The sequence below is a fragment of the Bubalus kerabau genome, chromosome 5 (genome assembly GCF_029407905.1).
Source record: "Bubalus kerabau isolate K-KA32 ecotype Philippines breed swamp buffalo chromosome 5, PCC_UOA_SB_1v2, whole genome shotgun sequence".
Taxonomy (NCBI): domain Eukaryota; kingdom Metazoa; phylum Chordata; class Mammalia; order Artiodactyla; family Bovidae; genus Bubalus; species Bubalus kerabau.
In genome coordinates this window covers 123,348,100-123,364,127 of record NC_073628.1, presented here as the reverse complement: position 1 = coordinate 123,364,127, position 16,028 = coordinate 123,348,100, and the positions used below count along the sequence as shown (strand labels likewise).

The 16,028-nt window shown below is 37.5% G+C and overlaps 1 protein-coding gene and 1 long non-coding RNA gene across 2 annotated transcripts in view; one reads left to right on the top strand and one right to left on the bottom strand.

Moving 5' to 3' along the window:
* Nucleotides 1-9,525, top strand: part of KCNK2 (potassium two pore domain channel subfamily K member 2) — a 139,227-nt gene extending 129,702 nt beyond the window's left edge. The window contains exon 7 of the mRNA XM_055583662.1: nt 8,323-9,525. Within this exon, the coding sequence (XP_055439637.1) occupies nt 8,323-8,640 (318 nt within the window). The 3' untranslated portion in view covers nt 8,641-9,525. The remainder of the gene's footprint in view (nt 1-8,322) is intronic.
* On the bottom strand, nt 6,646-12,209 carry LOC129653377 (uncharacterized). The gene is made up of 2 exons (XR_008715089.1): nt 12,087-12,209; nt 6,646-6,877 (listed from the first exon to the last, which is right to left on the bottom strand). It is a non-coding gene; the product is annotated as an uncharacterized LOC129653377 (long non-coding RNA).
* Between the last annotated feature and the right edge of the window lie 3,819 nt (nt 12,210-16,028).

The following is a 16,028-nucleotide window of genomic DNA, read 5'->3' as shown; positions in this document are numbered from 1 at the left end:
TGTGATGAGAGTAATGTCAGGGAAGTACAGAAGTACAGGCTTATGTAGATACAGATATCAAGTGATCTGATGTCTAGAGGATCAGAGAATGGCCCCATAAAGATGTCTAATTTAGGATGAGTAGAAAATATCCCAGAGAAAGACTGGAAATCAGTATTCTGGACAGAGAAAATAGTAAGTAATGAATGAATGAAAGACAAGAAAGAGTGGCATGTTTGAGGAAATGAAAGAAATGTTCAGAGACTTCTCTGGTGGTCCGGTAGGTGAGACTTCGCCTTCCAATCCAGGGAGTATGGGTTCAATCCCTGATCAGGAGGCTAAGATCCCACGTGCCCCACTGCTAAAAGCAAAACAAGCAAACAAAGAAATAAGCAGTATGATAACAAATTCAATAAAAATTAAAAACAAATGTTCAGAATGGCCCCAGGAGTAGACTTTTGAGAGAGTTGAGAGTGAGGATTGAGCTGGAACAGTAGGTAAGCCTTAAAACAAATGAGCCACTTTAAGGAATTTGAACTAAGTGAAATGAATGTCAATTGTATGGTTTATGCAGGGGAAATGATTGATTGAATTGTGTTTATTAAGGGGCACTCTGGCTGTTGTGTGACGAATACACATAAGGGAGATAGACGTAGGTCAGCAAAACTGGTTAGGAAGGTGCTGAAATAATATAGATGAGACAAAACGATGGACTAAATAGTTTTAGCAGTGGGAACAGAGAGAAGTACATGGAATAGTGAGAAAAAGAGGTAAATCAGCAAGACTTTGGGTTGATTTGGTGTCGATTGGGTGAGAGGAAGAATAATGGATTATCACTGAAGTTCCATTTAGGAAACTTGCTGGTTAAGGGTGCTATTCACTGTGATAAGAAATTAAGTAAGAACAGGTTTAAGAAGTTAACGGATTTCATTTGGAAATGCGCTATATTTGAGATGCCTGGGGTCCGTCTAAAATGAAACTGTTTCATAAGCAGTCAGTTGTACAGATACAGAATTCAGTAGGGAGACTTGATCTAGAAATACGTATTTGAGAGTTGTCAGCAAATAGATTTTAATGGACATGATTGGAAGGATATGGTTATCCAGGGGAAATGAGAAGAATAGAAGCCTAAGGTACAAAGGTAGTTAAGAGGAGGGTGAAAGAAAATGATCCCTCTAGGTTGATAGAGAATTAACCTGAATGGTTTAAAAAAAAGAAAAGAAAAACATGAAAATGTAGTGAGTTGGGAATTAAGAGCGAAGACTGACTGGGAGGGACGCAATCTTCACCAATGCCTTTTTTTGCTACAAAGATCAGGCAAAAGGCCAGAGAACGGTGCAGCTGCATTTAGTCACAAGGATGAAAGCATTTCCAGTAGCGTTTAGAAGGCAAGCGAGCGTCTGTAGCACTCCATTTTCTTTCTTTTCTTGTAAGTCAGATCGCCGGGCCGTGAGAATTAGTGAATGTTAAGAATACGTGGAATACAGAGGAAGATCTCTTCTTTGAGTCATGTGCATGAGCTGCAGGCAATCCCCTAGGAGCTATTTCTGCTCATGTTGGAGTCTTCAGCTTTGTTATTATTGTTTGTAGATTTGCTTAGTTTTAGGGAGATGACATACTTCAGCATTTGAATAAGTTTTTGAACAATTTTTCTAAAAACCTGATGCAACAAACATGCTTTAATTCATAAAGATTCATTTTAATTATCCATAAGCATTAACATTTCAATGGAGGAAAAATTTACTTATATCAATGTGCTGATCTCTGGACCTTATTTTTTAACGTCTTTGAAATCAAAAGAGCACCTTCAGAGTTGTAACATACAATTTTATCATCATTTAAAAATATGAATCTGTTCTTTAGGATACAATGTGCTGTTTTATGAATAATGAATACATTGGTATAGACAGTTCTCTCAGGTCAGGAATGTTTTAGACAAATGGGAATAAGTAACTATGTTGGTGGCCTTAGTTTTGTTTTTGAGGGACTCTCCTTTCTTTTCTTTCTTTTTTTTGCTTTGAGTTTGAACTGCTATGTTCCTTGTCTAGTATCATGAAGAATAGTAAGAGCAGAAAAATAAGGGCACAATAAAGAGGAAATAGATATCATTATTGAATTGGTAAGTGTTCCTAGTGCATTTTTTATGAAGAAATTTTCATTCTTTTCAATATCTTTAGGAAATTGTGGTGGTAGATCCTCACCATAATAACCTGCTATAGGGTGGATTTCCACATAATGTGAATTTGCCTTACACTCCTCCCAAAGATGTTTATCCTTCAGAATTGACAAGATTTTCCTGGTGAGGCAAAACAATATGCTGGAGTTAGACCTCCAAATTTGAATCCTGGCATATTCATTGTGTGTCTAAAGTTTGTTAACCTCTCTAGCCTCAATTTCTTCTGTGAAATAATAAAAATCTTTCGCACAGAGTTGTAAATATTAAATAAGTTCATATTTTTTAAAAGAACAATGCCCAGCACATAGTAAGCTCTTATCTGTGCATACAAAATTTACTCCATCCCATCACATAGACCTATATTAATAATGAGAGTCCATTTTATTATGAGCTATACATGTTTATTGAGTGATACAATAAATTCACTATTATATTTTACAGTATTACTTCAGTTATAATAATGAGGATAAGGCCAACACAATCTCTTGCCTTGACATTCATTTGAGTGGTGAAATATATCATTCAGTGTCTCTGACTGGGATGCTTGGCCAATTGAATTTTTATGTATGTCTCCAACATTCTCAAAGCACCTCATGCCGTGAAGATCTCCAGAACTCTGGGTTTGATCCGACTGTAGCACTTTTGGTGAGAGTATCAGAGAACTTGGACCACGCTGCCACTGGGTGCTTAGTACCTGCGAATTATATTCAAGGGGAAAATGTCCCATTGTTTTTCAATTCTATATCATTTATTCTGTATCTGGTACTTTCCTTTGAGCTCTTTAAGTGCCCTTAGCAAACCATATCATCATTACCCAGTGTTATCATCATAATCACTAATTGTGCAGTTCTTTATGTTGTAAGAACACAGACACCCACACACATACACACACATGCCTACACACACTGTTTGTTTCTCCTGTGAAATAGATTATTATAACCTTATTTTTTAGATAAGGACTTTGAAACTCAAAAAAGGTTAAATTGCTTGGCTGTAGGCACCCAGCTAAGTGACAGAGCTGGAACTGGAGGCTTCTTCTCACCTCTTGCGAACCTCTCATATCCCTGTTTGATGACATTTCCAGCTGCAGCCCTTATGGCCTCTAGAGATGGCATTTCCACCCCTGGGAACTCCAGAAAAATTAGAAACAAAAAACAACAACAAACATGTCCCTAGAAGCAGTATTCTACCAGCCTCTGCCAGAGATTGAGTGCAGTTAAAGATGAGAAATTAAAAAGTTATGAACTCAGACACCTCTGAGCCTGACTTGTATTTAGGCTTTTACTGACTTGCAGGAATCACTAACTTGTGGAAGCACCTTGCTCTGCAGAAAGCTGTGTGTCATTAGTGCGACCTGAGTGATCACGGTGACTTCAAGAAACCTGCTTCTGGAGAAAAATCAGATCAAGTTAAGGAAGGCTTTCATTTTTTTTAATGACCAATTAAATTTCCAGTCACAATAGAGATGATTAAAATCTCTAAAAGAGTTTCTATGCAGGATCCATGATCTGGTGCTTTTTTTGCTGTGAAAAGACAGAGGTTACCTCAGTGTGCAAAAAAGAGGAAATAGTGGGGTGACTGGGAACCTTGAGTCTGAAGACAGTAGGGATTAGATGGAAATTTCAGCATCCTCAAAATCTGAAAATATATGTATCTTTTGGCACAGTTTTTCCACTTCTAGTAATACTTGATCACATTAACCAAGATATGGGTATAAGAATATTCACTGAAGTATTCTTTTCTATGGCAAAAGAAGACAAACAAAAAACAAACCCTGATTCATCAACAGGGGCATGCCATCCAATGGAATGCTAGGAAGCTAGTGTAAACTATGAGGTGGTGTGTGTGTGTTAGTCGCTTGCTGCTGCTGCTGCTAAGTCACTTCAGTCGTGTCGGACTCTGTGTGACCCCATAGACGGCAGCCCACCAGGCTCCCCCGTCCCTGGGATTCTCCAGGCAAAAACACTGGAGAGGGTTGCCATTTCCTTCTCCAATGCATGAAAGTGAAAAAATAAAGTGAAGGCGCTCAGTCATGTCCGACTCCTAGCGACTCCATGGACTGCAGCCCACCAGGCCCTTCCATCCATGGGATTTTCCAGGCAAGAGTACTGGAGTGGGGTGCCATTGCCTTCTCCGTGTTAGTCGCTTACTTGTGTCCAACTCTTTGTGACCCCATGGACTGTAGCCAGAGTGGGTTGCCATGTCCTTCTCCATGATGTAGTATAATGACTACTCATAGGAAAAAAAGACTAAAATTGGCTATGTGAAAAAAATCCATTTGCAAAACAGTATGTTTAATATAAGACCATTTTTGCAAAAATATTAATGGTCACCAAAAGGGAGGAGGAATAAAGGTTAGAACAAAGAAGAAAGACCAGTGGTGGTATGCAGGCTATGCTATGGCTCTAGTTATCATTCAGGTGCGAGATGACAGAGAACATGAATTTGGGGGCCATATACTCGTTCATTTAACAGGTATTTCTTAGAAGTCAGCCACATACCAGGTACTATCCTAGGTGCTGGGATATACATAGAACTTACATCCTAGTTGTAGGAGATAGAAAATTAGCAAATAAAAGTATTAACACCTGCATTTTAGATACACAAAATCTGTTATTAACAATAAGAAGCTTTTTATTGAAGTATAGTTGATTTACAACGTTGTTTTTGTTTCAGGTATACAGCAAAGTGATTCCGTTATACATATACACATATCTATTCCTTTTCAGATTTTTTCCCTTATAAGTTATTATAAAATATTGAGTAGTGTTCCCTGTGCTATACAGTAGGTCCATGTTGGTTATCTATTTTATATATAGTAGTGTGTATCTGTTAATCCCAAACTCCAAATTTATCCCTCCCTCTAAATTGGAAGATTGGGATTGACATATACACACCACTATGTATAATATAAATAACTAATAAGGGCCTACTGTGCAGCTCAGGGATCTACTCAATACTCTGTAATGACATACAGGAAAGGAATCTAAAAAGCAATGGATATATGTATATGTATAACTGATTCACTTTGCTGAACAGCAGAAATTAACACAACATTGTAAATCACATTCACCAATAAAAATTAATTTCAAAAAGAGAATAGACCTAATTTTAGGTCCATCAGTTTTGACTGCCTCCAGACTTGAGGCATGACTTAGGGGCTGACTCAGATGGCTGTCCTCTAAGAAAGTGATTATTTCTAGTTAACCAATCGTTTATGGGAGGAAATTGAATATAGTAGTTAATTCTTACACTTTTCACAAACATTTATTTAAACAAATATGTAGACACTTAGCTGTTTTCTTTATAATATTAACCATACTATTAATATAAGCTCATAATAGAAAATAGTATATTAGTATTTTTTCTTTTTACACTTAGAAAATTATGAATTCTCAAATAGAAAAGGTTAATTCCTTTTTAATAAAATCATTGGTAAGATGGGAATAAAAGTCAGATAGAATGTTTAGTTTTTCATCAGTAGCAATTGTTTCATTTTAAACAGCAAATTTCACACTGCTTGAGATTATCTATTTGTAATGTAAACTAGGAGAATTTAATGATATGTTGGACAATGATAACTGTTTTGTTCAAGACCATGTTAATCAGGTTCTGTCTGTAAGCATACGGCAATTTTAAGTCTTTAAAATTAAATCAAAACTGATAGAGAAACAACTGAATCTCTTAACTTATGTTAAAAATATTTATTTCAAAACTTTATGAATAGTGTTTACTTATTAATTCAGTGCAATTCATCAAATTTCTACTGAGTGCTTTTTCTGTTCCAGACACTAGATGTTTTATATACCCCAATAAATATAGTATAGACCCCAGACTCAAAAATGCTTAGTCTAATAAAAAAGCTGGGCAAACAGAAAAAGAATATAAACAGTTGGAGGGTTTATTTATAAGTGTGTTTGGAGTGATTCAACATTTCGAACCACTGATCGATAATGCCTAACCAGCGAGTTTCCCCAAAGCAGAATTAAACTTTCAATAATTGTTTTTGGAGCTAAGTGCAGTCACGCAGAGTCCCTTATGGGAAGAGTAAGAATCTTCAGGCTGAATTCCTATAAAATTAGCACTTCTTTTCCTGTAGGTTCCCTCTAAGATGCCTCAGTGATTAAGGAATGCTTGATCTTGCGAATTATGTGTGCCACAAACTTCTCATTTTTCCATTTTTGCTTTTTCCCAAAACCAGTTCCGGAAAACAAGCAATTATTCCTTGTTAGGACAATACAAGTAGAAAGTGGACCTTTTTTAAAATAAAAAGTAGATCATGAAATGCGTGCATGTATGTAATTATGGGTGGATGCAGAAGAATTGATCTGCTATGTGCCACCTTCTAAGGATATTTGAACAGTTTCCATCTTGTGTAACCTATCCCCCCACCCTGCAACCCACACACATATCTATGACTTTCAGTGTAAATATTTAGAACCTCACTTAGTTCCATCAGGCTGCTATAACAAAATACCACACACTGGGGATTTTATAAACAACATTTATTTCTCACAATTCTGGAGATCCAAAATCATAGTGTCAGCATGATAAAGGGCTCTTCCTGGTCTGGAGCCAGAGCCTTCTTGCTGTGTCCTCACATGGTGGAAAGGGTGAGGGATTTTTCCAGATTCTCCTTTGTAAGAATGCTTCTCTCATTCATGAGGGCATCACTTCATAACTTAAATGCTTCCCAAAGGCCCCACTTCCTGATACAATCACCTGTGGAGTTAGGATTTCAATATATGAATTTTTAGGAATTCAAACTATAGCAGAAACTATCAATTATGTTTCCCATATCAAAATTTAAAACGAAAAGTAACAGAGGTAAAACAAAACCAAACAAAGCTGTAGTTAATCACTTGCCAGGTAAGGAGGGGCCCACATCATTTAAAAAGTGAGTGAAGTGGGCCCCCAAAGCAGAAGTGCTACCGACGATGGATGGGGGACTTGTCCACCTTAGGAAATTATTCTAGGAAGTCTTCTTGATTACTGAATTCTAGTTGATTAAGAAAAAGTTTATCATGGGATTGGTCATTGTTCTATTTTAGGTCACTAAAGTACAGAATCATTTTAAAGAGGTCAGAGAGAACATTATTATGCACATGCTTGAGAGTGAAAGTGTTAATCGCTCAGTTGTGTCTAACTCTTTGCCACCCCATGGACTGTAGCCCGCCATGCTCCTCTGTTCATGGAATTCTCCAGGCTAGAATACTGGAGTGGGTTGCCATGCCCTCCTCCAGGGCATCTTTCCAACCCAGGGATCAAACCCCAGTCTCTTGCATTGCAGGCAGATTCTTTAGGGTCACATGCTTAGGACTTGGCAATACTTTTTTCTTTAACCTTCAAACAAAGGCTACCATCATAACTACATTGCAGTTGAACTATATTAGTCCAACCATCCTGTTAGGAATATGCTGTAAAGATGCCTGTTCTACAACTGATGAAATGGTAGCTCAGACAGATTAAATTAATTAATTCCATAAATATTAATTGGGGAACTATTTCTTGGAAATTCTCCAAATGGGCCTCATAATAAACTTGTCAGTCCTTTTCTATTTGCTTTCCCTGGAAGCAGAGACAAAACATTTTGTTGCTTATTTAGTAAACAGAGGATTCCTAAATGACAAGTATGGGGTTGAATTCAGAGTTCTTGCACACACCATTTCTGGTTTCTAAAATCTATGTTTACATCCAGAGCAAATAGCATCGCTGCTATGAGAACCAGGTCACCTGGGTTCACATTCCAGGCTCTTTTACTCTGTCTTGCTGCTTCTCCTATGTCTTCCTGACTTCTTCACATTCAAATACTTCTTAAAATTACAAATTAAAAAAAAAAAACTCACAGAAGTTTAAAAAGTTAGAGATTGCCTTTTTATAGCATCAGTGACAGGACTCATCTCCAGAAACAAGGACATCTAGTACCTCTCTTATAATTTGGTTAATAGAGTTTAAGCTCACAGATTCATTTTTAGAGTCGTATCTATATAAAATGGAATCTTGCTCTTCACAAATTGCGCAGTGACCTCAATTCTCAGATGGCTCCTATTACAAAAAGCTACAACCTCCTTTTCAAAGTGTCCAAATACAATGATCAGAGGATAAAGCACACAGAATGTTGACTGTCCTGTTGGTATGTCTGTCTTTTCTCTGCATGCGTATTCCAGGTGGGAGAGTTCAGAGCCCATGCTGCTGAGTGGACGGCCAACGTCACGGCTGAATTTAAGGAAACCAGGAGGCGGCTGAGCGTGGAGATTTATGACAAGTTCCAGCGTGCCACCTCCATTAAGCGGAAGCTCTCTGCAGAACTGGCTGGAAACCACAACCAGGAGCTGACTCCCTGTAGGAGGACCCTGTCCGTGAACCACCTGGCCAGCGAGAGGGATGTCCTGCCTTCCTTACTGAAAACAGAAAGTATCTATTTGAACGGACTGACACCACACTGTGCGGGCGAGGAAATCGCTGTTATTGAGAACATTAAGTAGCCCTCTCTTTGAAGAGCCTCAGGCATAGCAATTAGGTGAGGACTTCTATATGCTCTTTATGACTGTTGCTGGTAGCATTTTTAAAATTGTGCATGAGCTCCAAAGGGGGAAAAAAATAGATACACCCATCATGGTCATCTGCCATCAAGAGAATTGGAATTCTGAGCCAGCACTCCTTTTTTTTTTTTTTTTTTTTTGATGATGCTTGTTGAACAGTCCACTTTCTTTGACGAGTGGAATAAAACAAGCGATGTCTGATGCCTTTTTTGTGCCCAGACTGTTTTGCTCCCTTTTCCTAACGTGCCATAAGGCCTCAGAATGAATTATAATTGTTTCTGGTAATAATGTAGCTTTGAGGGATCAGTCCTTACTTTTCAGGGTCTACCTAACTGAGCCTAGATATGGACCATTTATGGATGACAACATTTCTTTTTGTAAATGGCAAGAAATTCTTATGCAGCCTTTTACCTAAGAAATTTTCTGTCAGTGCCTTATCTTATGAAGAAACAGAACCTCTCTAGCTAATGTGTGGTTTCTCCTTCCCTGCCCCACCCCTAGGCTCAACTCCACAGTCCTTTTCCCCACAGCTCCCGTTTGAATACCATACCTTGCTGGAAACAAGTGTGTAAAATGACCGAAGTGATGATGCCCGAAGAAGGAATAGATGCCAAATTAGATGGACACTGAAGCAAAACTCAGAAACCCTAGCATTATAGGCACTGCAGAGAAATGAGGTGCAAAGATGGCCCCTCTGAGTATTTATTTGACTCGGGTACCAATGGTACATGTATACGGTGTAATTACCAGGCCAGTAAAATTGACTGCTCCCAAACAGTCCCTTCTTTTCCTGGCAGTATTTAAAATTTATCATTTATTACTAACTATGTATGTATGTGTATATATATATATACATATATATATATACACATTTTTTAAAGGTGGAAGAAGAAAATCCATATATATATATATATATATATATATATATCCATAAGTGATCTGACAAAAGAAAACTGTTAAAATGGATATTATTGAAGATGAATTTAGACAATTGGTGTGAATTGCCACTCAGATGACATGAAGAGAGCCAAGCAATGTGTTATAAGCATTTGCTAATAAACATTATACTGCCAGCATCTATCTGTTTTCTGATGTATGAAAGGCTTATATGGTTTTCTTTCCCTGGGTAAATTGTGCCCAGTTGAGGGGAGGGGATGCATAGGCAGAGTTGGGCACAGCCCTCGCCTTCCGTGGGTGTACCTCTGGAGTTGTGGCTGAGTGTGAGAGCAGAAGCTGAAACTGGATCACTGTGATTTTGCACATGGAAAAATGCAGATTGCAGGCATAATTCATCTCTGACATTAGAGAAAAAGCTGTTATAGCACAATTTAAATCTTGAGAGTTTTTTTTTTTTTTTTAAGATAGAAAAGGCTGTTAATCCTCTTTAGTTTTATTTTCTATCCTGCAACTCTTTGGAGGTTTTCAGGATTCAAAAGAAATTCAGTAAAGGCACCTAGTAGATCGCTCCTCTTTCTTTTATTTTCATACATAGATCTGCTGTACATTGTAAATAAAATTTTTAAAACACAGAAAGAAATTAATTTCCCTAAATATAATTGCAAAACATGACTTTTATTCTTGGGGGTGGGATTATTTGAATAAGTGGCATTCATATTAGGGTCTTAAAAAATAAACCCAGGATCTTAAAAAAAAAAAAAAGAAAATTTAACAGAGGCTTATTTTTCAAAATTTAAGCTAGAAATGTAAATATTCCGCTAACTTGTTGAAGGTACTTTTATAAACTTAAAGAATTCTAACCAAAATTTTGGAAAGTCAGGCTCTTTTAGAAGAAAAGCTACACCCATTTCCTCGATAACTATTCTGAAAGTTCATATGGTGGATTGCACCATGTATAAACTGTGAATTGTATTGACAAATAAAGTTTGTAATTAAAGTCAGCATCTTCTGAGTCTCCTGCTTGCTACTGAGGGTTTAGATCTGATCCTGGCTGTGCAGAACTCCAGGATGTCACAGTTCATGCTGAGTTTTTGTGGCTCCTTTGTTCACAGAATTCAAGAAATATTTTTGATGCAGTATTTCCACCCTTGTTAAACACATGCACATGTTCTTCTTGGTGGCTGTTAATCAAAAGTAAAAATCCTGAAATTTCACTTTTGAAATATGATATTTTAAAGAGCATATAAATTCAAGATTGTTTCTATTAAATTGTTATGTCAGTGTCTTATTTTGTCATTGTTAGACCTTGTCTTGACCTGCCTGAAGTAATTGGAATGCTGAACATGGGCACCTGAATGTTTTTGTAAGAAAGGAAAAAAAAAAAACAAAAAAAAACAGTCAAAGATCCTGGCAGTATTGAAGCCTAAAGAAGGTAGTTGCCAACTAATCTTCTAGACCTCATACCCCAAATATTTGGACTATATATCTTGTCAGTAGCTTACATAAATTTAATTTTTCATTCCCAAGCACCTTAATATTCAGTAAATATCCTAAAACTGGTCCCCAACATTATCCTTAGAATTGGGGGAAATCTAAGGAAGTGTGTACATATCATAGCAATTTTGTTTTTCAAGCTTCATTTTGTTTACCTCCTGTGGAGAGAATGTTCATTAAGATTTTGACATAACCTATGAGTTTATTTTTAAAACGGACTAGTTTAAGAATGAGTGGTTTTGCCCTGAATGATATTTGAGAACAAAAAGTACCAAGCCCAGCAAGAATTAGGAACTCTCTTATCTGGAATCAGACATGGATTCTAGACAAGGCTTTTTATCTGCCTTACAACTAGTAACTGTGATTACTAGAATCAAAAAAATATGATTATTTTGGAGTTCTTTTATTACATAAATCTATGTACTCTACTACCATAGCTCATGTCACACAGTCTTTTTTTTCCAATAATATTTCATTCTTGCAATATAGGAAAAAGTGAAACTTCTAAAGCCAAGAGGGAATTGAATAATATGTCATGACCTTCAAAAAAATAACAGGCTATAAGGTTTGGTTTCTTTCTCAAATTCTAAGGAACACATGGCATACATGAAGAACTAAATTCCACCTTACTATGTATAAAAAAATCTGTAGAATGCTTTGATTCTGAAGGCTAGGAGTCAAAGAGATGAAGAAAAACTTTACATGGAACACCAGAAAAAAAAAAAATGTAGACATTCTGAAGATTTGAGATAGCTATTTATGCCTAAGAACTGGAGGCCTAGATCAACTTTTGTTTTCCTTTAAAAAATGTTTGCTGTTCTAGTAAAAATCATAACTTATTTGTGGTTTGCGTTCCTTATCAAAGTGTGAGTATAAATTTGCTTTTGTATAAAGTAAAAGATGTCTCTATTTGAATACTCATAACTGCATTAAAATTAATATATGATTTTTGCTTCAGCATGACTTTACTTAAAAGGGTCTTTTCCAGAGAAACTTACCGGTCTTGCATATGCTCATGTGTTGGTTCCAAGATGGCGTGGAGTAACCTGGTTACTTTGGGTTGGAACTTTTGAGAGTAACTTATTGTGGTTATCTTAATAAGGGGAAAGCTTCATAACTCCACGAGCCACCTTTCATCCCACCCTACCTCAAAGGTTTAGACAGCTTTTGTCACACATGATACTTCCCCACCCAGATCTCAGCTACCCCTTCTTAAAAGACAGGGATTAGTTCCAATGACCAGGACTTTTGACTCTGCTCTTTTGTTTGACTCAACACCATTTGTTCACTAGGTCCCACCTCTTATTATATATCAAAGATTCATAAAACATTTGTTTTCCTAAGATTAGCCTTATAAAATATGTTCACTGTTTGTTGTTGGCTCAGTTTACAACTATTTTTTTTTCCTTTTATCTGTCATTCTTTTCCAAATTATTGATACTTTGGTGCATTGGCAGAAAACTCACTGCCTGGTCTTTATTCTTTTTCTTTGCCCTCTTGGACTTGGACTCTCTCTGAGTTCCATATTCATCTAGCTAACTCCAGTTGGATTTCTCCACTTCTCAAAAGCACTTCAGCATAGCGAAGACTCTCATCATCTTTCCCCAGACCCGGGCCTCTTTAATGTCATCTATTTCTGCAAATGGCATCCCCATCCATCTGGCTGGGCAAGTCATCTTTGCTGTTGTCTTCTCTCTTTCAACTCCATACCCACCTATCATCAAGCCGTATTGACCCCTGCCCTGAATGTGTCTTGAATTTACACACAGTCATCACTTTAATCCAAGCCACTCCCATAGCTACCCCTTATACTAACTGCTTTTGTTTCGTGCTCCAGTCGTTGATGGAAGAGTGGTCTTTTTCATATGCAGATCTGATTGTGGTTACTCTCCAATTTAAGGCCACTAATTGTCTTTCATTTCCTTAGCAGTAAGATCAGAATCTTTCAAATAGGACTTCTTATGATTTCCCTTTTGCCATCCTCTCTGGGTTCATTCTTGGGCTTCCCTTGTGGCTCGGCTGGTAAAGAATGTGCCTGAAATGCGGGAGACCTGGGTTGGGAAGATCCCCTGGAGAAGGGAAAGGCTACCCACTCCAGTATTCTGACCTGGAGAATTCCATGGCCATATAGTTCATGGGATGGTAAAGAGTTGGACATGACTGAGCGACTTTCACTTTCACTTTCTGGGCTCATATTGAATCAATCTCTCTCTCTCTCTCTCTCTCTCTCTTCATCTCAGTCCCAGTGCTTTCTCTTTTTTTCATGAAGCTATTCCTTGAATGCTTGCTCTGTTTTTAATCCTCAGCTTTTTTCATCTAACAAACTCATTCTTCATAACCCAGCTTAAGTATTACTTTCCCTGATAGGTCTTCCCTGACACCAATTCAGGCACCTTTATAGTATACTCTATAAAACCCTGTTTGTTTCCCTGTTTATGTTTAGATATCCATCAGGATTCCTCTTTGATTATTATCTATCTTTCCCACTAGAATCTAATTCATTTTTTTTCATTTACTAAAGGTACTTTCATTTCCAAATATTAGCAAAGTACATATAGTGAGTGTTCAAAAAACACGTGATGAACAAATGAAAATAAAAACAGGGATTTAACTATTGTAACCATCTAAAGTATCCTCATGTATAAGTATCCCACATTTTCTGGGCTCTGGAAACATTTATCTGTGCTCTTCTACAAGTTTAGTTGTAAATGAGATACAAATATTTCTCCTATTAACTGACAAGCTGGTAATAGTTAACTCATTGTATATAAAAAACTCAAAACCAATTCTTCAACTAAAGAGGCTTGAAGTTTGTCATTATACTCTTACTCCTTCTAAACAAGGGTTTCATTATTTTCATTTTCAAATTTTGGCTTATAATAGATACTATCAAAGCTTTTCAATTATAATCCTGAAAATTTGTTTAGAAATTAATTATAAAGCATATTTGCTAATACTTGTAAATGGGTACCTTTTATTAGTAGAAAGCTAAATGCACATTTATTATCCTTGCCAAATAAAATTCAGCTTTTTTCATGCTTAAGCAAATTTATAAGCAGTCTGGGAAGAAATCCATTATTGGGTACATTTTGAACTGTATCCAATTAAGAATATTAGTCACTTACATGGTATAATTTTGAAATCAACTCAGAGAATAAACATTAGTTTCCATCCCACTGACACCTGAATTTTGTAGATGGTATCCATTCCTACACTATAAAATTAAAAGTGTAGTATGCAGATGATCTTTACCATACTACTTTGTTAAAAAACATTTTAGGCTTTTAAATATTATTGACATTAGACTGTATGTTTCTGGAATTTTATCAAAAATTCAAAGTGAGCATTAGTAAGGGGTAGTATCTGGTGCAGTTTCAAGTTTTATCACTACCCAAGTATTCAAGAGATGGGAAGACATAGCATCAAGACACTAGCAAGATATCTATCAAACCCATTCTGTTCCTTAGTCAGGTACAGCAATCAAGAGTATATACACATGTGAGAAAGTTTAATATTGCTAAAATATTAGCAATATTTTAGATTATGCAGACAGATTATATGCAGACAGATTAGCCAAGTGTGTGAATCTCTTCAATAATTACTTTGTATGTGCAAACAAAATATGACTCTGTTTATGGTTTACCAAGTCAACATTTCCCAAGAGCTCTTAATGTGCCAATCACTGGAAATACTAAGCCAAAGAAATGTCTGCTCTCTAGGAGATGGCAAGACATGGACAAGCAGCACAGATGGAGGGGAAGTCTTGGTACAGAGGAGCCCTGAACACAAGGACTGTTTATGACCCTGGGGAGCCAAGGCAGAAGGAAAGGGAGAAGGGCTCACAGTGGAAAATTACTGAGTCAGAGTGGAGAAAAGTGCCTCAGCTGAGGCCCCAGTAAGGAGGTCTCTGAGTAGAGGTGCTTGAGTGTGAGTCCTTGACTGTAACTTTCTCTCCAGACGATTACATTGCACTCTAGTGGGAGGGGAGCTTCGCCAAGGACACTTGCCAAACAAAACCTTGACCTTGTCTATGCTGGGGGCTGGGAGATCACACAGGGCATTCTGGCCTGGAGCCAGGCTGCTCAGAAAGAACTGTGAGGTCTCCCCAAGAATTTTGCATTTGACAGTGGGAAAGCCATTTCAAACTTTAAAATAAGGAATGAAATGAATACATCTGTCCTTCTAGAACAATCACTCGGGCAACAGTGTGGACTAGATGCTGGGGGTGGAATGAGGTGTGATGTGTGGCAGGAAGTCCCTGAGAGAGACTAAGGCTTGAACCCCACGAGGACTCTGAGGAGATGCTGCTGCCTTCAGCGCAGATTAGGAACACTGGGCTAGGGGAAACGGGGCAGGCTTCACACTTAAGGCACCTACTGGGTCACAGAAATGAAAACCCTCCATGGGCAGTTAGAATACGCAAATGAACTCAGGTCAGAGATCCTAGGAAGAAGAATGAATGTAGGAATCACTGGCATTAGAAGTCTGCACATGGAAAATTAGAAATCGATGTCACCACAGTTAATATTGTTAAGTAAAATTCCCCTTGTAAATATTTGGTGCTCCATTTATGATACTTGTGTGCATGCTCAGTTGCGACAGTTATGTCCAACTGTTTGTAACCTGACAGACTGTAGCCCGCCAGGCTCCTCTGTCCATGGAATTCTCTAGGCAAGAATACTGCAGTGGGTTGCCATGCCTTACTCCAGGGGATTGTCCTGACCCAGGGATTGAACCCACATCTCTTAAGTCTCTTGCATTGGCAGGTGATTCTTTACCACTATGTGGGTTAGGTATATTTTAATGCAAGTTAAAAAAAAAAAAAAAGAACTATTAGCAAGGTGAAAAGACAGCCTTCAGAATGGGAGAGAATAATAGCAAATGAAGCAACTGACAAACAACTAATCTCAAAAATATACAAGCAACTCCTACAGCTCAAC